The sequence below is a fragment of the Python bivittatus genome, unplaced genomic scaffold (genome assembly GCF_059951505.1).
Source record: "Python bivittatus isolate LINGU-HERP-01145 unplaced genomic scaffold, Pbiv_v1 ctg000330_np1212, whole genome shotgun sequence".
NCBI classification, from domain to species: Eukaryota; Metazoa; Chordata; class Lepidosauria; order Squamata; family Pythonidae; genus Python; species Python bivittatus.
Genome location: NW_028277058.1, coordinates 27941157 through 27963380, shown reverse-complemented (window position 1 = coordinate 27963380; position 22224 = coordinate 27941157). Strand labels below are relative to the sequence as shown.

General features: G+C 38.0%; 2 protein-coding genes across 7 annotated transcripts in view; both read left to right on the top strand.

Moving 5' to 3' along the window:
• Positions 1 to 22224, top strand: part of CEP290 (centrosomal protein 290) — a 61949-nt gene that overhangs the window by 3167 nt on the left and 36558 nt on the right. For 2 of the 6 annotated variants that reach the window (XM_088141861.1, XM_025167187.2), the window contains exons 2-19: positions 1521 to 1641; positions 1729 to 1806; positions 2652 to 2792; positions 5748 to 5817; positions 6505 to 6551; positions 7567 to 7710; positions 8595 to 8648; positions 13826 to 13978; positions 14739 to 14921; positions 15221 to 15310; positions 15400 to 15522; positions 16447 to 16570; positions 17157 to 17329; positions 17899 to 18061; positions 19230 to 19330; positions 19640 to 19727; positions 20253 to 20365; positions 21868 to 21960. In XM_088141861.1, the coding sequence (XP_087997987.1) occupies positions 1540 to 1641; positions 1729 to 1806; positions 2652 to 2792; positions 5748 to 5817; positions 6505 to 6551; positions 7567 to 7710; positions 8595 to 8648; positions 13826 to 13978; positions 14739 to 14921; positions 15221 to 15310; positions 15400 to 15522; positions 16447 to 16570; positions 17157 to 17329; positions 17899 to 18061; positions 19230 to 19330; positions 19640 to 19727; positions 20253 to 20365; positions 21868 to 21960 (2040 nt within the window). In that variant the 5' untranslated portion in view covers positions 1521 to 1539. Of the gene's footprint in view, positions 1 to 1520; positions 1642 to 1728; positions 1807 to 2651; positions 2793 to 5747; positions 5818 to 6504; positions 6552 to 7566; positions 7711 to 8594; positions 8649 to 13825; positions 13979 to 14738; positions 14922 to 15220; positions 15311 to 15399; positions 15523 to 16446; positions 16571 to 17156; positions 17330 to 17898; positions 18062 to 19229; positions 19331 to 19639; positions 19728 to 20252; positions 20366 to 21867; positions 21961 to 22224 lie in introns of those variants that run through there. The other 4 variants (XM_088141864.1, XM_088141862.1, XM_088141865.1 and 1 more) reach the window with 4 other exon arrangements.
• On the top strand, positions 20514 to 21848 carry LOC148215922 (uncharacterized). Its single transcript, XM_088141496.1, has 2 exons — positions 20514 to 20560; positions 20705 to 21848. Exons 1-2 carry the CDS (start codon positions 20514 to 20516, stop codon positions 21339 to 21341), a joined length of 684 nt encoding a protein of 227 aa, XP_087997622.1. The 3' UTR covers positions 21342 to 21848.

Sequence of the window (22224 nt, the reverse complement as noted above, 5' to 3'; positions counted from 1 at the left end):
GCCTCCCAGAGTTGTGTCTCACAAAATGGGAGGCCTTATGCATATTTTAAAATAAATAAAAAGAACAGAGAGAGAGAGAGAGAGAGCGCTAATAGTGTGTTAATCTACAATTATTTTAACCATGGCAAAAAACACACTAAATCAAAAGATACCATTTTATGATTTAACATGGCATATGAATCCAGCCACCATTGATATGCATGAGAAAGCTATCAACAGGTTCCACACATTGTAAAACCTTGCAGAAAAGCAAAACTGCTTAATATAGGTGGAGTCTGTTCAGTAATTATGGAATGCTTACTGATATGAGGAAAAAGGGAAAACAGAAAATGGGGGGAGAATCAGAATGGAATATTCCAAAAGAAACTATAGTTTGATGACTTAGAGCTATACAACTTTTCCAGTGCTGAGGGTTAGAATTGCTTGTTGACCAGTGCACTGCTGTCCACACTCCAAAAAGTAGTAGGGCACTTAGGATGAGAACTAGATTTGATTTGATTTATATTTAAATTTAACATATATTACATTAACATATATTGTATTTAGTATAAAGATGGTAATTTCAAAGCCTTACACTGTGCAAGATTGGCATGTTTAAACATATCTCACAAAACTGCATGAAAATAATATGGATATAATATTATGCACAGTTTCTTGGAAATAAACTCATTGAATTTGACAGCACTAGTTTAGATAGAAACAAGACTGGCAATTCTAGTTATAGATGGTTTCAGAGGTACAGACATGTATAGCCAATTTGTGTAGTGAAAATTGTGAATCTATGGCCATCCCAGCTAGAGAATTCCAAAATATTAAGGATAATTGTTCTGAAATAGTATCAAGAATACAGACATGGCAGATATTGCCTACATTCATTCACAATCTGCCCAAAACTTTATAGTAATCAAATACTTTATTAATATGAAGATTAAAAAAAGAATAAAAAAGTAAGTGATAAGAAGAGATCCCCTTAACATAATATATAAGACCAATTAATAGAATGCATACAAAAGCAGAAATTGGGTCATTGCCAGACTTAAGAGTTGTTTTAAAGGTTTACAGACTGTTTTCACATCAACTTTTACAGTTGTCCCCATCTCATCTTATGGTATTCCTAAGTGAGCAGTTTGAGGAACTATATATGGGAATGAAGTACAAATATTTTGAGTGCATAAATATGAATTTTGGCTTCTAGTCTTAAAGTTTTGTTTAATTCTTTGTATATAGTATCTAGTAACATTTCACTTGAGAGCCAGTGTAGTATAGTAGTTAAGGTGTTGGACTGGGAAGGGTGAGATCAGGTTTTGTTCCACCCTCAGTTATGGAAGCTGACTGGATAACTTTGGACCAATAACTGCTCAGTCTAAACCTGCCTCATACAATTGCTGTTAATGGGGAAAAATAGGTCTTGTACTGTGCTTAGATATAAAAGCTTACTAAATAGAAATACTAAAAATGCTATACTAAATAATTCTGGTAGATATAATGATGCATTTTCAAAGTGACTACTTTTTTTACAGAGGTAAATGAATATTCAGGATGGCACCTATTTTGGAATGGAAGAAGATTATGAGAGTAGATCCTGATGCTTTGCCTCGTCAAGAGGAACTAGCAGATAATTTGCTTGAGACTATGGCCAAGGTACTTTGCATGACGCATTCAATATGTCAGTAATTAAAGATATTTTATATGTATCTTCTCAAATGTTCACATTTTATATGCTTTTAGGTTGATGGTAATGCTCTGAAAGATGAGAATCCTGAACATTTAATTCAACTTTTTAAAATTTCTCAATCACTAATGAAGGTCAGTACTGATATATTTTTAAGATTTCTGAATAGCATCTTTAAACATTCATGATAATGCTTTATTTATATCTTTTACAATATAACCCTAGGTGTCTAACAAGCATCAAATCACTATGAATATGGGAAAAAATACCACCCCCAATGAAAAATACATCACATTCCAGCCAAGATACTATAATAATCCTATACTAAACTACACATGTGCTATGGTCAGCTCCCATCCTGACCCAGCTTCCGGGGGAAGAGCCAGGTCTTCATAGCCTTCCAGAAAGCTAAGAGGGTAGGGACCTTCTGGATCTCAGGGGAGAGGCTGTTCTATAGGATAGATGGTGCTACAGAGAAAGCACATCAGATGACATTGTTTAGTAGAGAGGACCTGGAGTGTACCCACCTTATCTGATCTGGTGGGATGGGCATATATCCACAGGGAGAAGTACTGTAGTCCTACAGTAATCTGGCCCTGTGCCATTCAGGGCTTTAAAAATGGTAACTAGCGCCTTGAATTGCACTTGGAAAGAGGCCCGGAGTCAGTACAACTAATTTCCCAGTAATCTAACACAGACAAACCTCAGAGTGTCCAGAACTGTGTGTGCCACTGGATTCTGGACCAGTTGAAACTCCAGTTGGTCTTCCAGGGGACCTGGAAGTACATTGTACAATACATTGCAGTAGTCCAGTTGGGAAGTGACTAAGGCACGAGGGACCACAAGCAGTTCCTGGTCCAGAAATAGGCCCAGTTGGCACACAAGGGAGATTTGTGCAAAAGCCCCCTTAGCCACAACTGCCACCTGCTGCTTGAGCAGGAACCATAACCTCAGGAGAACTCACACCGATTCTCTCCAGAGGAGTACTACCCCATCAAGAGTTAAAGAAGACAACTCTCCAGATTTCAGAGGCCCAAAACACCAGAGCCACTCCATCTTGCTAGAGTTGAGTTGCAGCCAGTTCTTCCTCATCCAGACCCTCACAGACTCCAGATACTGGGTAAGTACCTGTACAGCATCATTTGTCCAGCGTGGAGTGGGGATGTACAGCTGAGTATCATCAGCATAATGATGATACTGCACTCCATGCCACCAAATGACCTCACTCAGCAGCTTCATATAGATGTTAGGAGTGGTGAGAAAACTGAGCTCTGAGGCACCCTATGTAAGAGGGGCCTAGGTCTAAATCTCTCTCCTCCTCCTGACATTGACTGGAACCAGCCATGGAGGAAGGAGGAGAATAACAGTAAAATAGTGCCCCCCACTCCCAACCCCCTAAACTGGTCCAGAAGGATACCACAAATGAGGTATTGAAAGCTGCCAAGAGATCCAGAAGGACCAAGGTGGATGCACCTTCCCTATCCCAGGCCCTCCAAAGATCATCCACAAGTGAGATCAACACCATCTCTGTACTATAACCTGGCCTGAACCCAGACTGAAAAAGGTCCAGATAATCTGCTTCCTCCTTCAAGGCTTCTTTGAAACTGAATGCCTAGCAGCCTTTCAACAACTTTCCCAAAAAATTTAACGTTGGAGACTGAATGAAACTGAATGTCCAACCCTGTCAGGTCCAAGGATGGCTTTTTGAGTAGTGGGTAGCCTACTGCTTCCTTTGAGGCAGGCAGAACTAGCCCTCTTGTAAAGAGGCATTAACCACTATATACCATCTCCCAGAAACCTTAACCAGCCAGGAGGAACATAGTGCAGAACTCACAGCCGCAAGGACCTTGTGCATTTTCTCAGGACGAACTGGCTGAAACTCATCCCACATAATGGACTTGATTGCACTTCTATAGGACCTGCCCAGCTGAGTCCAACTTGGAGCAAATCCAAATAACTTTATCCAATAGATTCCTTGAATAGCCCTCACAGTGGCTCTTCCGGGGTTCCCCAGGCCCCTCTTTATCCAGAAGGGACCTGGTTACCTGAAACAAGGCCACTGGTGGGCTATCTGCAGCGGTATAATAACAGGGTAGACAAGGTTATCACTTATGCCTTTTTAGACTTGCTCTTTATCTTTCTCTAGTGGTCCTTTAGTCATCTCTTGCATTGTTTCATCTCCCAGAGCTTCCCTATAAATCTAGGAGAGGGGAAGGGAGGGGGGACTTTATGGGATCCACGAACAGAGAATTCACACAGGCACGATCTGATCTGAGTCCTTCATCGCACATTCATTCCAAGCTGTACCTAAGGCCTCAGTTGAACTATGCACCAGAGCTTTTGGAATAACCCCTGGTTCCCTCTGAAAGCCTACAAAATGGGTGCACAAGGCAGGCCAGCTGAATAGGGTTTTCTTCCTTTGCATTGTAATCCCATATGGAAGCATTGGAAGTGGTTCTGTTTGTGTTTATAAGGGTCAGTTAATATTCCTGGAACTTGTAAAATTTTTAGACATATATCAAAGGTCTCGCAACACTTTTCAAAGTTTCATCCCCCTGTAAACCAACAGCAATTAAAAGAAGTGAGCATGGTTTGCTAAGTATTTAAATACTACGATATAAAAGGTGCATAGAAACATTTGTGAGGCTAATGTAGGGAAGGAAGGCAAATGTCCTGAGAAGGAACATTTCCTGAGAAGGGAAGAGATGAGGAAAGGAATTTGCCTTTTTGCAAAACTGACTGAAATGGGTCAGTGAACTTTAACATCATTGTTGGGTAAAAGAACACAAGGCAATTTCACCACTAAGGTCTTTCCCTAAAAATTGGCAATGGCTGTTTGCCATTATTGTTGTCAGCAATAATACCAGTCTCTGTCTATAAAGTCTTCCAGGGTGGATGTTTATCCAGATTATGAGCCAGCCGACACTAAGCTCATTCCCTCTTAAGCTCTTTTCTTTTCAGCGTCTGTTTTGCATCTGCATCTTTTCTGTCTTCTCAGAATTGACCTACCTTCCTAAAGCCTTCGGGTAGTTTCTCCTTAGATATTTCTGCTTTCTATAATCTATTTTCTCTTTAAATCAGCTCTCAGTTGATGGGTGATATAACCTTTGCATCAGCTGTTTATTGACTCTTGGCATGGGCATTTCATTGGTCATTTAATTGATAATTGAGAATTCAATGCTTACTCAGTCTTCATTTTATGGAACACGTTACCATTAGGTGAGCACATTTTAGGCTTTCAATTCCTAGATTGTGTATTTGATGATGTGAATAAAATATCTTAGTTGGTACAGTCTACTCACAACAGAATGTGTAAGTTTCATATGATTGATAATTGAACTAAACACTATATCATAATTATCAGTTGAGGTTGTATCTCATAAATAATTTACAAAGGAAAAAAATCCTTACTTACATGTTACCATTAATCATATAGAAGTCAGCTGAAACTGAAATCTCCATGTTTCCCACTAAGCAGTGTCAAGCAACAGCATAGTAGTAATAGCAATAAAAGTGATTGTTTCTGCCTGTAGCTTGGCAGAAGTCTTTTTGTGTGTATATGTGTGTACAATTATTAGGGTCATTTTAACTAAGGTGAAGATTTTTATGTTCTTCAGCTCTAGTATAATTTTGGCTCTTTATAGGACTAAATTAAAGTGGTGATAGTGGAGAAACATCTGTCAGAATTATCTACCCATGTATAGTCATTTTGTATGGTAAATACAGTTGGGTGAAAATGGGACAAACATGTTTTTCCATAATAAACATAGTTGTAGTTATTTTGGGATAACAAAACAACAACTCTGAGTTTGTTTACTTGTATACCCTTGATGTATAAGAAAGAGTACACTTATAGAAAGTTTATTCTTAGATTTTTGACAAATTTATAAGTTACATCGTGAGACTAAAATCTCCCCTGGTCAATATTAGGGATTTATCTGCAAGTAATAAACTTCATCTTATTATTATTTTTTAAATATGTTTTAATTCATGTGATTTTATTTTGTTTGGAGCAGGTATTAGTCTTATTTGACTAAATTTGAAATATAAATAAATATTTACATTTTTCTTATAGATGAAAAACCAAGAAGTAGAGCTGGCTCTAGAAGAAGTTGAGAAAGCTGGAGAGGAGCAAGCTAAATTTGGTAACATTTCTGAAGATACATAACTTGTGAACATCTTTACAGTTTTGAATAAAAATATACAGAAGTGTCAATAGAATGGAATTTCCAGTCTCATAGAGGAGGAAACCTATTTGGACTTCTGAATTCAATCTCATAGGCTTTGTTTTTTTGCTTTTACTTTGCTGTTATTTTTGAACTTTTACTTTTTACGCAGTTGGATCTTTCCTAGCGAGGTTCATCATTCCAGTTATTTTCAGTAGAAATATAATTGTTTTATTTATTCTGTTATTTTCAGTTTCTGTCAAATATAAAAATGTTGAAAAAACAGTGCTGCTGGTGACTAATGATGTCCAAATTATATAGCTGGGCTATATCACTCAATTTCAATTTAATGTGAACTGAACTTTCAGTTTATAAAATGAAGAAAAAGTCTGTTTAAAATAAAATGATAGATGTTAAGAATGTCTAAGTCATTTTTAATTCCATGAAAGAATAAGCAAGCATTAAAAGTGGGATTTGCAAGTATCAATTATAAAACATGGTCTTCCTATACATAAATGTGTGTGTATAATTACAGTTTGGGATTAAATTTTATTCAAATAAGCTGTTTTTGATGCTAGCGAAGAATGAGATCAGATTTATTCTAGGGCTCATTTCAGTGTTTTGGCATGTATATTTTGATAACTTTGTCTTTTTTTATACTAACAGAAAATCAATTAAAAACTAAGGTGATGAAACTAGAAAAAGAATTAGAGGTATGTTTAAATTTAAACTTATGTAAAGACTTGAGTATTAATTTTGAGATTGACTTAAAGTATTGGCTTATAATAGCTTTATGAATCTTGTTATTAATCTTCCAGATTTGTATGGCACTGAATCTTCTAGGCTCACGGCATGTTGTCAGGCTTGGATTTTACATTTTACAACTGGTATTTTTAAATCTTGCAACTGATTGTTTAATCTGTCCAATATCCAAAATTCTTTGAGCAGATTACACAATTACTTAAAACATTGCTAGTTTCTAAAAACATTTTTTAAATTAAATTAAATAAATAAAATGTACTTCATAAATAAGTTACAGCCTTTCCAAAGTAAAGAATTATCATATGTCTTGGAAGAATTCTCATTGTTTGAAATCATAGGTCACCTGTAGGTTAATGCCTGGAGAATATAGAAAAAGTAGGATCCTATTGCATGTTTTAGAAAACTTCCTTGCATTAATTATTAACAGAGAAATCTGATTTTGGAGCATATTTTAAATATAATGGAAAAGTATACTTGCAGAGTATGTACAGATACTTAAGTTGCATCATAAAGTAAACATTATTTTAATATGTTGGGAATTTTATTTATACTGCAAATGAAATAATAAATTAATTCAATATCTGACCATTTAGTAGTTGTTCTTCAGTATTTGTTGTTGTTCAGTCGTTAAGTCATGTCCGACTCTTCGTGACCCCATGAACCATATCGCGCCAGGCCTTCCTGTCCTTCACTGCCTCTCTGAGTTTGCTCAGTTTGCTTCAGTGATGCTATCTAGCCATCTCATCCTCTGCTTCTTCAGTATAGTCATGCTAAATTTAATTTTGATTCCAAGTTAGATGGTCCTGGAGAGTGAACAACTATATCTGAGCTTACATTGTTAAGTTGCACATTTACCATACTTCAAAAACTCCCCTTGAGTTTTATTGGCATTGTTCAGAATGTGCACTGCTTATTTACGTTAATATAAACATAAACTTAACTTGTTTTATTGTAATATTTGCTAAGATAGCACAGCGATCTACTGGAAGCCGTGATACTCGGTTTCTGCGTGATGAAATTCGTCAGTTGGAAAAACAGTTGGCACAAAAAGACAGAGAACTGGCAGATATGGAAAAGGAATTAGAGAAAGAGAAGAAAGTTAATGAACAGGTAAATTACATTTGAGATGTGCACCTGCATTCCTACACAAAGATTAAAAACTTGTACTGACAAACTAATGTTAAGAATAGCAACAGAAATTGAAAAAGAAGAGCTAACAGTACAAGGTTTTAACAAGAAAGTGTTATACATTTATATCAACATAATGGTAGCGATACATACTGTAAACTTAGGAAAAATAAAGCTCTTATGTAATGAAATTCTAAACATATCTATACAGAAGTAAGACCCACTGAGTTCAAGGAAATTTACTTCCAGATACATGAATATAGGATTTTGATCTGAAATTCTTTCTGTTATTAATAAAACTGGATATAATCTGTATTTCTGATTTGAAAAATCCATCTGACTATAAGTGGTTTGTTGAAAATGGAACACTGGAAGTGTTTCAAAATTGTAAAATTATAAAAGCCACTTTAAAATATATAGTGACCTGAAATAGATGCTCTCAAATTTAACTAGCTTCAATAGTTTTTATATTTAGAATGTATCTTGTTTTTAGTTCAATTGTATGTATTTGTACATAGAAATAACTCCAGTTGAACTAAATAGAGCTTATTCCCTGCATAAGATTGTAGGTTTACTGCCCTAAATTTTGTCCCTAGTGTATTGTGAAGACCTAATCACTTCTGCTACTGTGTACTTCTCAGAAGATGCAGTATCACAAGATTGTTTGGGTGCATCTTTTCTGCAGTTTTAGTAGAAAATGCTTAAACAAACCCTTTGCCGTGAAATATAGTTTTTTTTTATTTTCAATTCATGTTTTTATATATAAGTTTTGCAGATATGACTGATGCTGATATTCCTGGAAAGAGAATTATGTCTTATATTATGATCATACTACATACTTTCAGCTAGCTAATTTGTCATTCTAGCTTGCTCTTCGAAATGAGGATACAGAAAATGAAAACAGCAAATTAAGGCGAGAGGTTGGTATACCTATATAATAATTTGATGCAAAATAATTTTCTGTCATTTTTCCACCAGGTGCCTACTTGTTTATTACATCGTGCTTACTTTTGGTTTACCATTGCTGTTGTGCTTCCTTCTTCCCATCTATCCTTATCTGTGCCTTATAAGTTAGACCTAAGAATTCTAATTTCTTGGAAGAAAGGCCATTCAATTTAGTTTAATTTAGTCACAACAAATGGTAAATTCTGCTGCAAAGACAGGATTGTCATTTCCTTCCAGTCTAGATAATTTTTGCTTCAGCTTATGGATTTTCTTCAGCATAAAGGCATATAATATCTGCCCGGGAATCTTACTTTTCTTGACTATCTTGCAGAGTTAAGGATGTTAAGATGGCAGAGAGAGAGGGAGCCACGCTCAGGCTGTCCTCATGACTGATTGAATGGTGTGTTTGAGGATGTTTTTGGAGTGTTTTTGGCACTTACTTGGTTGGAGTGGACTGTTCTGGTTGGAGGTTGGAGGAGTGGGCCGGGCCGGACAGGAGGACGGCATGCTGGAGGATGGCTGTGCTTGCTGTTTTGCCCCAACTATCTTTCACAGTGTTTTGCAGTGTTTTAGTGGCATTTAGCTAGCTGTGCCTGCCGAGTTGTCCTCGGTTGGCTGCGCTGCTCTTGTGGACTTGGCAGTGGGTTTTTTTGTTTTTGGTCCTGGTGCTGGCTTGGCAGCATCATGAACTTGGTAGTGGTTTTTGGATCTGGTGCTGGCTTTTGGAGTGTTTTTCCGGAGGAGCGGACTGAGAAGTGGACTGAAGGATGGACCATGCTGGAAAACGAGCTGTGGCTGCTTTCCTGCTGTGTTGGCCATATTGACTGCATTTGTGGACTCAGCTGTGTTTGGAAATGGTCCCTTTTTTATACTATTTGTTTTCTGCTGCTGCTGGATGCTTCTGGATGCTGGGGCTTCTGCTGGGACTTCATCTGGTGGACACCCTTGTTATTGATTGGTCCCTTCCTGTACCATGAGCTCTTCTTATTCTTGGATGCTGGGGCTTTGGATGTGTGAGCGGTGACTGGGTGAGGGGGTTACAGTGGAGTGACAGACTACTGTAGACCCCCTTCCACCACAGAGGTCACTTTTGCCTGCCCTCTGGGTAGCCCTGAGAAGGAAGGAAGAAGGAAGGAAGGAAACAACACAGTTTCATCTGGCTGGGTCTAGAAGGGGGTAATCCATCTTTTCACTGAAATGCCATTATAAAGTGACTGATTCCTCTTTCTGGGTGAGAGTCAGAGGAGGAACTGGTGGTGGGTGAATGAAGGAAATGCTTTACCAGCTGGTAGGAGCAGCAGGGGAGGGAGCCTATGAGTATTTGTGTGCATGAATGTGTTGTAGTGTGTGTAAATATATTGTGTGTGGTGGGGTGGCTGGGTACCCTGATGGCACTGAGAGCTAGTGAAGCTAAATTGCTTTGGCTTCTCCTCCCAGGGACGGTTGGAGAGAGAGTGGGAGGTTCCTGGTCCTAGGTCTTGGGTGGCCTGGTTTTGGGAAAAGAGCTGTCAAAGAATGGAGGCGGGCCATGGGGAGATATGGTGGGAGACAGGGAGTGGGCTGTTCTCGGGAAATGAGGGACCATTGTCTTAAACCAGTTTCATGTTCCAGCTCCTTGGTCTCAGCCCCGGTACCCTGTCAGCAGACCTTCAGTGGCCCTGGCTTTTGGCTGCAGCTACTTAATGCCAGGTCAGTCTGTAATAAGGCCTCCCTTGTTAATGATTTAGTCATTGATGAGAGGGCTAACCTGGCATGTATCACTGAGACCTGGCTGGGTCCAGAAAGGGGGCAAGCCCTTTCAGAGATATGCCCAGCTGGGTTTCAGATGTGGCATCAGCTGAGACTCTGGGGCAGGAGTGGGTGTGTGTGATTGTCATATGGGAGTCTTATGGCTTTCAGGGGTGCTGCCCCACAGGTCACTGGATGTGAGACCCTGTTCATTAAGTTGGTCTCTAGGGATCAGTTGGGATTGTTGCTGTTTTACCAGCCTCCTTGCTGCATAGCAACTTCCCTGCCTGAGCTCTTGGACTCCAATTCTGGGTTGGCAGTGGAGTTCCCCAGACTTACAGTTCTGGGGGACTTCAGGCTGCCTTCTCTAGGAATGGGCTGAAGTGGCTTTGGAGTTCATGGCCACCATGATGGCCATGACTTATCCCAGATCATCCAGAGCCCAGCATGGGACAGTGGTCACACACTGGATCTGGTGTTCCTGTGGCTATGTGACCCGAAATTGGGGGAGCTCTTGATGTCTCCCTTGTCATGGTCAGGTCACACCCTGATATCCATGGGATTCTCTAATGCTACTACCCACTTCAGGGAGGCTGGACCATTAGATTGATCTGCCCCTGGCGACTCATGGGCCCGGGTTGGTTTCAGAAGTTGCTGGGGGTTGTTCCTGCTGATTTGTTATGTGGTCCATCTGAAGACTTGGTTGCCGTTTGGAATAAGGGTGTGGCTGAGGTGTTGGATTGGACTGTGCCCAGGTGACCTTTCCCCTCTTGGGGATCCTGTCACTCCCCATAGTTCACGGAGGAGTTGAGGGAAATGAAATGAGAAAAGAGAGGTCTAGAGCATTGCTGGCACTCAACAAAGGATGAACTTGACTCAACATGGGTTAGAATCGCTATTAAGACCTACCTTGTGGCAGTAAGGGTGATGAAGCGTCAGTACTTCTCTGCCCTTATTGCATCTGCAGATAGCCACCCTGTGGCCCTGTTTTGGGTGATATGAGCCCTCTTGTGTAGAAGGGGTTTAGAGAACCTCATATAGGGGCACACAGAGGACTTTGTTCACCAGCTGTTGAAACAAAGTCACTCGGATTTGCTCACAGTTTGATGCCGACCTTGTTACAGGTCCAGAGGAGATGCCTGGGGAGGAGTTTTGCCTGGATATCTGGGGACAGTTTGAACCTATTGGACCTGAGGAAGTGGACAGGATCTTTAGGACTGTGAGCTCAGCCACCTGCTTGTTAGACCCATGCCCCTCCTGGCTTATTAAAGCAGCCTGGGGAGTGTTGTGTGAGTGGGTTCTAGTGGTGGTTAATTTCTCTTTGAGTGAGGGGGTTGTTCCTTTCCTTCTTAAAGAGGTCTTGGTTTGCCCCCCTCTCAAGAAGCCATCACTGGACCCCACTATGCTGGACAATTTTCTGTTTGTATTGAACCTTCCCATTTTGGGGAAGGTGATTGAGAAAGTGGTTGCACAGCAGCTTCAGAGGACCTTGGAACTGGATTATCTGGATCCCTTTCAACTGGGATTCAAGCCCAGGTATGGGATGGTAATGGCACTGGTTATGATTTTTGATGACCTCTGGTGAGGGCAGGATGGAGGTTGTGCATCTATCCTTGCCCTACTTGATCTCTCAGCACCTTTTGATACCATCGACCATGGTATCCTTCTGGATCAGTTCAGAGGATTGGGTGTGGGTGACATGGTGTTGTACTGGTTCACCTCCTTTTTCTAGGGTCGATTCCAGTCAGTGGTGATTGGGAAGAAGAGGTCCCGCCATTGGCCCCTACTATGTGGGGTGCTGCAGGATTTGGTGCTCTCTCCTCTCCTATTTAACATCTATATGAGGCTGCTGGGTGAGCTCATCTGTCGCCGTGGGGTGAGGTATCATCAGTATGCTGATGATACTCAATTATAAATCCCTGCCCCTGGTGAATTCAGTGATGCCATGAACGTCTTATCCCAGGGCCTGGAAGCTGTGAGGGTCTGGATGAGGAACAACAGGCTTTAGCTGAACCCTGGCAAGACTGAGTGGCTTTGGGTTTTAGGGCCTGCCCATTCTAGGACTATGCTATCTTTGGTGCTCGATGGGACTGTGCTGCCCCAGAGAGACCTGGTGTACAATATGAAGGACTCACAACTCCTGCTTGAATAGCAGGTAGCAATCATGACCAGGAGGGCCTTTGCACAGCTTTACGTTGTGCGCCAGTTGTGCCCATTCCTAGATCATGGACTTTACTCACAGTCACTAATGCCCTAGTCACCTCCAGTTTGGACTACTGTAATTCATTCTACATGGGGCTGCCCTTGAAGAGTATCTGGAAGCTTCAACTGGTACAGAAAGCAGTGGTGCAGGCAGTTATGTGTGCTTCTAGAACAGCACATGTCACACCTCTGATCTGTGAGCTGCATGAATTGCCAGTTTGCTTTTGGGTACAATTCAAGGTTTTAACCTTTAAAACCCTTCATGGCATGGGACCAGGTTATTTGAGTGGCCGCCTCTCCCTGATTACATCTGCCAGTCCCATTAGATCTGGCAGAGAGGACATGCAGTGGGTCCCATCTGCTAGGGACTTACACTTGGTGGGTCCCAGGTCGCGGGTCTTCTCTGCTGTGGTGCCTGCCTTATGGAACGTTCTTCCCACCAAAGTGCGGTTAGCTCTATCCCTGTTAATATTCTGGAAGTCCCTCAAGACCTGGTTATTTTATCAGGCCTGGGGGTCCCAGGGGACCCATGACATTTTAAGATGGCTCCGTCTTTGTAGTTAACATTTACTCTCTCCTGAGCCTTTCTTTATTTTAATAATGATTGTTTTATATTTTTAATAATGACTGTTTTTATATACTTATTGCTTTACCTAATTGTTGTACACCACCCAGAGTCACTTTTTGTGAGATGGGTAGCCATATAAATTTGGTAAATAAATAAATAATATTAAATCCTTAATGTGCTAGCTTGGTAAGGTAATATTACTTCTTCCTCTATGTTTTTCTCTTTTCTGTTTTGCCTACTAAGTTATGATCTTTTAAATTTCCTTTGTTTTTTTTTCTTTTTCTGCTCTTTTTTTTTTTTTTTTTTAAGAAAACAAGAATGAAGAAAAAGGTGAGGAATCAACTTAATTAGTGTCTGTGTGCAGTGTGTTAGCTTGTTTTCAATAACTTAATTTAAACATAAAGGTGGAAAGGGCCATTTTGGCCATCAAGTCCAAGTCCAAGGCCGTGCTTGATGCGTGAATTCAAATTAAAGCACCTCAGGTGGCTATCTAGCCTCCACTTGAATATATGAAATGAATGAAATGAAGCCTACCAGCTCTCTGGATTATTACTTCTAGCTCCCTTAGATCTGCTAGCATACTTCTGGTTTTCAGAAAGTATTAATACCTTATTTTCAGATATTTCATATTTTAATTCTTTTTTTCCCCTGCAGAATGAGCAGCTTCGTCAGGATGTAATTGACTATCAGAGACAAATAGAAACACAAAAGGAGACACTTCTTTCAAGAAGAGGAGAAGAATCAGATTATAGATCACAGTTATCAAAAAAGAATTTTGAGCTTGTCCAATACCTAGATGAAATTCAGGTACATTTCAAAGAGTTGTTTAATTGAATAAAATGTTCAGACCTTAGTCTAATTTAAAGAAGTGCAGATCTTACTGGTTTATTTTGGGTTGGTATCAGTTTTTGTCTAAGAATAAGAGCAAGGTAATTTTATATAAGAGCAAGAGATTTATCATATTTCTCTAACGTTCAGGATAGTAAGCTAATAACAGGCAACTAATCCATTACTCACTTAAACACAAAAAAATATACTGTATTCCATGCAGTTGTTAATTTTAGAAAAAGATATTTTGTAATTCAAATTGATGGGATGGAGATTTAGTGAATGTCTCTCTCTCTCTGTGTAAATGAGTTCTAGGGAAGTCAGTGGCATAAGTCATGGCCAAATCTAGCAAGGAAAGTCCTGCCAAATTAGTACAATCAAAATGAAAACTAGTGAAGGCTTGCCCTACCCGGGGCAATCCAGAAGAAAGTTTAATGCAAAATGCAATGGTTGGTTGTTAATAAGTGCACAGCATATCAGCCCATCATGCCTAGTGAGAATATAATTTTTCTGGTGCCCTAGAATATGCCAAAAACCACATTTTGTTGCATGAACTAATTGTAATGGCTTGTTTTATAGTCAGGCATCCCTGCAGTTAGAACTGTACTGATGATCAAACTTGATATTGTATTGTTAACTTTTAGACTTTCTTAGGGGATAACTTAGCTTAATCAATTTAAGAACTGCTTCTTATACTAAAGCATACATTTCATGGAAATATGGCATTTTACATTTGTAGAGTTTGACAGAAGCTAATGAAAAGTTAGAGGTGCAAAACCAAGAAATGAGGAAGAATTTAGAAGAATCCGTGCAGGAAATGGAGAACATGACTGATGAATACAATAAAATGAAACTTACGGTGCAGCAATCTGATGTTGCTATGGACCAACTAAGAAAGGAAAAGGAACAATATAAACTACAGGTATGAGGTACCTTGTATACTTAGAAGCAGATACACAGAGCATTAAAATTAGACTAAAAAGGGTCAAAGTTAGTAATGACGATATTGGGAGTGTTAAATAGTGCCAAAGTTGAGGTTTGATTTGCATTGTATTTGGCCATGGCCTGTCCATTGAAAAGGATATCAGGTATCTTTTACAGGTAAACTATAAGAAAGCAGCTAGATTCCAATGATGTTTACAGCAAAATTCCCATTGGTAATTAGTTTAAGTTGTAGATAGCTTATATTGTCATGAATTGTATCTCAATGGTAATGTACAGGTGCATGAGCTGACAGAGCAACTTAAAGCAAAGAATGAAGAAGATGATCCTCTCATGGCAGCTGTAAATGAAAAAGTGGAAGAATGGAAGGTATTTCATATCTAATATTAACTCTATTTTAGGAATTTGTTTTGTGTTTTGTAATAGTTAAGATCTTTTTATTTCCCTTTACCTTGTAGAGAATTTTGGCTTCCAAAGATGATGAAATAATTGAATATCAGGAAATGCTGTTGACTCTGAAGGAGAAACTGAAAATGGCCCAGATGGATGCTGACAAGAGCAATGTTCTTGCCCTCCAGCAGGTACCCATGTATCTGTGTGTGAAATAAATACGCACATTACTAGAAAGTACTGTGCAGTAATTATTATCACAATCCCAATATTGTATGCCCATGTCATAGAAATCTATTTTAGAGGGCTGTGTTTAGTTTTTATCTATGCAGCATTTCTAATATTTTGCCATCACGGTCATTATCTTTTAATTGTCCCTTCCATAAATTGTGCCCTGTGAGCTTTAAAATCTGTCGATGTAGCAAAACAGATCTCATCTGAAGGTGAAGCTGAAGGGAACAGAAATATTTGGTGTTGAGGCGATTATGTGTTTTGGAAGTTAATTGCTTCCTTAATGATTGCACTGGCAATCCAGTACTTTTCAAGCATCATTTTTGAGGTGGGATGGGGTAGGAGAGGCGGGGCACTGCATAGTTCCTTTTTGGGTAAGGGAAGTGGGGGGAGCAGTTTGATTGCATGGCCTCATCAAAGATTGTTTGGTTATCCCTCTCTGACTCTTCCAGTGATATGTTCTCAGTTCTTGGCCTTTCCCTTTCAATCTCATGCCAAGTTTTCTGCACGTAGAATTCTCCCTCTACCAGTCCCACTTCTTGCCCACAAGGGAACTCATGGGAGGTGGCATGTACAAGTAATTCATTAGTTTATCATGAATTTATGATAAGCTGAAATATATGTAGCTCATGTCTATTTAGAAGAAAACTGATATCATTTTGAGAGACAGCCTTTAGCTTTGATGAATTTAGCTGTCATTGTCATGATGTTGCAAGCTGTATATTTTATTTTTACTTCTCTGCTTTATTTTTGCTCCCTTTGCTTATCCGTCTAGATAATATCTGAACTCTGTGTTGTAAGTACTTTTGTCTTTCTGTTGATCTTTTGGTGTACTTTTAGAAAATGTTATCTGTGCTATTTATTAAGTACAAAACTATTTTTAGGGTGTGCAAGAAAGAGACAGTCAGATCAAATTGCTCACTGAGCAGGTTGAGCAGTATACAAAGGAGATGGAAAAGAATGTGTTGATCATTGAGGACCTGAAAAGAGAACTCCAGAAAGATAAATGTAAATATTTGAAACTGCTTTCTGTACTAATATCAATAGGTAAACAATAAAGTATTCATTTAAAGTATTAAATCAGGGTTTGATTTTGGCCTTAAATACTAGTTAAGACTGAAGATAGCACATCAGTAATCAGTTCATGTGCTGATGTAACACTAAATTATGAGTAATATTAGGTGGGATTTTGAATATAAGAGGTTTCTTCAGAAGGAAGGATATACCAGGGTATATATATCTTTAAGGAACATATTTCAAGATAATTTACTCCTCCTCTTGTTTCACAGACAAACATGTATAAGTAATAAGATACTTTCAAGTTTCCATTGAAAGGCTCTACTGGCCATGCAGCAATAAAGTTTTTCAGTAACTACTTTTTCTTTACTCCATTTGTAAGCCTGGATTTTATCTTTCTTCCCTGCCTTGGATTATATATTTATAGTAGAAGGGAAGCTTATCTTTTTCTTAAAGAATTTACTGATTATTAATTTTCTACCACATTTTTACTTTTAATGCAGAGTACTGAATATATGTTTTTCAGTTCATTTATAAAGAAATATTGACTAATTAAACATTTGTATTTTTATTTCAGGCGGGCTGTCAATTACTCAACAGGATCATATTGGGGAAATGCAAGGAAAGTTACATATGTTGGAACAGAAAATCAAGGACACTGAAAGGATAGCAGAACTTGCAGAAGCAGATGCAAGAGAAAAGGACAAAGAACTTATTGAAACTCTGAAGCGAGTGAAAGATTATGAAACTGTATGTCTTTTGATTTGAGAGAATATCTTCAATGCAGAAGCACTCACTCTTGTTAAAGCTGAGAGAGCTGTTCACTCAGGAGTAGGGGAAGTGCATAATGGCAATTGATGGGACGGGCTGGGGAAATATTGGGCCAGAGTCAAAAGTTCAGGAACACATTTTTCTTATGCTATTCTCTTTTTCTGTTTTCCCCTTCCATTTTTATCTATTATTATTGCACATGCTAATCTATTCATTTCATAACACCATTCATGCATTCACAACATGCATACCATCTCTTCTCTTACAGTTATGCACATATGCAATCTACATTCATGTATTTTTAGTTTGTTAAGTTTGCATTTAATAACTCTGCAAGTATGCAGGTAAAGGAAGAGTCTTTGTCCTGGAACTTTTCTCTTTATATCTCCATCCATATTTTATTTGCTGCCTGAAGAGTATGTTGAAACCAAGTATGGAAAATAATAGACTTGCAGTCATAATTTCAGATTCTCAGATATTTTATTATATGTATTTCTTGGTATTATTTTGTTAAGATCAAACTTTTTTTTAATCTTTTCTTTTCCAAGGGAATATATGGCCTAGAAGATGCTGTTGCTGAAATAAAAGATTTAAAAAAGCAACTCAAAATAAGAAATAGTGAAATTGAAACATTAATTAAAGAAGTTAATAAACTTGAATTTAAAATCAATGATCTTCTTGATGAAAATGAAGATCTTCGGCAGCAGCTAGGTATGACCACATCAGATTTATTAGATAAAGTGGTATTTAGATAATATATTTAGCATGTCTTGAATACCTTGGGGTTTTTTTTCAGGATTTTTTTTGGTTTGTTTTTAGTTGTCTTGAGGAGTAGAACTGATAATTTCTTCCTATATAAATTTGGGCAACAATTCTTTTGATTCTTTGTAGAGAAAATGACTGGTTATTAGAGCAATTCTTAACTTATGGTCTAGATTTTAAGAGCATTGAGAAGATGCTTAACATAAATACATTTTACTAATAGTTTGCAGTGTTATTAGATAAGGCACTGAAGCTTTGAGTGGTTAAACCTGCAACATGACAGGAATTGGAAGTGGAATAAAAAGTGAGGAATACTTGAATGGTATGGAGGTTTTTTATTATTATTATTTTGGTCATTATTTTCATTTTACTAAGCTTGCATGATTATACATTTTGCAAATCATCATATATTGAATATATTATGGATTGGATTCAGATTTCAGTATATCTAACTGGGCTTGCTGAAATGTCTTTGAATATTGGAGCACACATAGAAGATGCTTCCACTCAATTTGGGGGCAGTCCCCTCATATCATAGTGTACTGTATTTATTAGCTGGTATAGCATTTGGGGAGGAGACTTGCCATAGAGAGGTGAGTGAAAAGGAGTGCTATCTCAAGTAGCTCAGTTGGATATGTCCAAATCTACTTCAGTGGGATGTGTGTGTGTGTGTGTGTACACCCCCCACGCACATTCTGTCTCTGTATGTATGTATGTACGTATACATACACATACACACACACACACATTAAGAATTAGGATTTTCCCCCTTTTCTGCATTCAAAACAGAAATAACTGTAAATAATTAAGTCTAAAAGAATTAGTCCAATGCTGCCACTATTATCAAAGGATGGTTTGTTTGCCAGGTCTATTAAGAACTCGTACTTTCAACATAGCTGAACTTATAAACGTATATTGGAGGACAAAGAAGATGAATACAGTGGCTGAGGATCATGCTCAGTATAGATACTTGAGTAAGAAACATATGAACAATGCCAACAAGATGATATGTGGGAAGACATATACTCCTTCAATGCACCTTTCCATATCATCTGGTCCAGCAATTACATAATCAAATCTGCAGATATGCTCTAATGTATGCCCTGTTGCATTTTAGGCCTTGATCCAAAGACAATGATTGATTTAACTGAATTGAAAAATAGCAAAGCATTAAAACAACAACAGTACAAGGCTGAAAATCAGGTCCTGCTGAAAGAGGCAAGTAATAATTTTCACTGAATACTTTTTTTTAGATTTTTTTTTATCCCACCTTTATTATTTTTATAAATAACTCAAGGCAGCGAACATACCTAATACTCCTTCCTCCTCCTATTTTCCCCACAACAACAACAACCCTATGAGGTGAGCTGGGCTGAGAGAGAGTGACTGGCCCAAAGTCACCCAGCTGGTTTCATGCCTAAAATGGGACTAGAACTCACAGTCTCCTAGTTTCTAGCCTGGTGCCTTAACCACTAGACCAAAAAATTAAAGTACAAAGAGAAATGATAGCATTTAAATTCAATGCAGATTGAAAGATTAGAAGAAGAAAGAGTTGCCCTGAAACAACAAATTCGTAAATTGGCTCAGGAGAAAGGAAGAAGAGCTGCAACTTTAGGTAAGCTGGTTCTTTTTTTTTTTTTAACACTAATTTAGTGACATGACAATTAATTGGTTATTCTATCATTTCTGGAGCAATCTAAAAACATTTTGCAGTACTTAGGAGTCAGATTAAATAATTCTTCTCAGTTTTATTGAACGCTTGTTACAAACACAGTGTAGTTTTTCCTTCTGAACATAGTATTTTCCATTAAACTGTATGCAAAAGAATTTGTTAAATCTTAATATTGTGATCTGATCCTGTTGCTAAATGTCTTTTCATTTAAGTAGTATTAGTTGCCCTATAAGCTACATCAGTTTGATCAGCGTTGATAGTTCCTGCCTTGGCTTTATGTGGCTCTTTCACTTCTTTTGCACACTGGGCTAGAAGTTTGAACTGCCATCTTTTATCTGATGTTGACATCTCCTGCCAGTCTAGGAGAGCTAAACACTGAGGATTTTTTACACATTTTTGGTAAAGTCTCAACTATGACTCTTTAGATCACCCCAAATTAATTATGTCTGAAAATGTTGTTCCATGTAGGACTGGATGCAGATGATCTACAGTTGATTGATACCTTTACTGAAGATCTGAAGATGAAAAGAGAGAGATCTGAGTTAATGAGTACATCTAACTTTGATAAACTTAAAACAAAGGTAGCCATCCTTTTGAACTTCCATTTTGACTGCATTTCTGAAATTGTAATTGAAATACATTAGAAATTACTATTTATCACACACTGTATGCAGTCAAAATTTATTTTAAAAACAGTTTAATAATGTGTAACTACTTTGTTATTTCCTTATGTGGGTGAATAGACTATTAACCATTATTCGTTTTGAGAATACAAGGTAAGGTGTTATGTAAAACAGAAAAGAAAGTATACTTTATGCTAAGAATTCTTTGCTTTTCTGAAAGATGTGTGGAATTAAATTGAGTTTTTCCAAGTCTGTCTAAAAAAATGAAAAAGGTTTCTTTTTTCCTTTTTAACGGAGTTCTCAACTTGCTCCACAGGTGCAAGCAGAAGATAACAGTGATAGTTCTAAGGCTTTTACAGTAGATGAACTTTACAGTTCGCTAGAGCAAACATCCACAGAAATTCTAGGGACAGCTTTATGTTCAGTCAGCAATAAGGAGTCGAACAGCACAGACTGTCCAGTTTCATTTTCTGTGCTGGAAAGAAATGAAAGGGCTGATAAAAAGCAAATACGAAGACAGGAAAGGGAGATGAAGAAAACAGAAGCTTCTTGTCAAGCCCAAATGCCACTGTGCCTTGTTCAGAAACTACCCTTGGATTTTCAGGAAGGGCTGCCATCTTCTGTGCTCAGGAAGCCCATGTCATCCTATATAGTGCAGGAAATCCTGTTAAAAAATGAGGAGGACAATTCTGAAATAAAATTGTTGGATTTGAGAACAGATTTGCAAAACACCGGCAAAGACCTATATTTTTCAGAATCATGGCCGGTAGAGCCCTTGGAAGGAGCATTTGATTGTGATCAGCCATTGAATACATATCAGATAGATCGAGTTGAAAGTCTCATAAGGCAGCTGAGGAGTGAACTAATGTTCCTTAGGTCAGAGGTGAGGCACCTTCCCCATATGTTTTTAGATTACTACCTGTATTTGTTATAATTATAGATGGCTAGACCATAATATTTATGTGAACAAATTGTCATTGCCTGATTGGCCTTAACTGGACAAATGGGCATTGCTCTAGTTTCACAGCAGAATTATAATGCTGCTGAGGCTGAGAAAGAAAGAGGACTATCTATATACAAACCATCAGTAGGTGGGAGAATCTGTTACAGGCTTATCCAGTAAATGGACTCTTTGTCATGCAAACCTTTTGAGAAAAAGAGATTCAAAAGCTTCAAATAAACCCTGCCTTAATGAATTCAGTAATAAAGAAGGGCTGAAGAGTTCCTATCTTGATTTTCAATATTTTGTGCCCTAATCCCTAATTCTTTGTTCCTTGCTTGTGCCCTACAATTAAGGACTTTGACAGCTGTTGACTGTGTAGAAATTCTGTTGTAGCTACTTGATAGGCAACCACAGGTTAGCAAGGCATAGATAGCTTTTAATTTTTTTTCAAAATTTAAATTTTAAAGCTTTTCAATGCTAAAACATAATGATGCACTAATTATTACTTATTCTTCAGAATGAGCAGATATTAAGAGACTTGTTCGCCAAGAATACACTGAATAAAAATGCAGAGGTAGAGCTTGACAGATGCAGGAGCCAGAAATTTGAGGTAGTTCAAGGTTCCAAATATAATAATTTAAAAAAAACCTTCATTTTTGTAGCATGATAAGTATTAAATTATTTCATATTTTGTGACCGGACTGTAGCATTTGACTGTCATCCATAATTTCAAAAATACTGTATCATATACATTGTTGGAAATATATGACATGTATGTTTTAACTATGTTTCTTCAACTTCTTAGTTAATGATTCATTAACTAATTCAATTTTTAAAGCTAGAATTCTGTTTTTGTGCTCATATCATTTTTGTT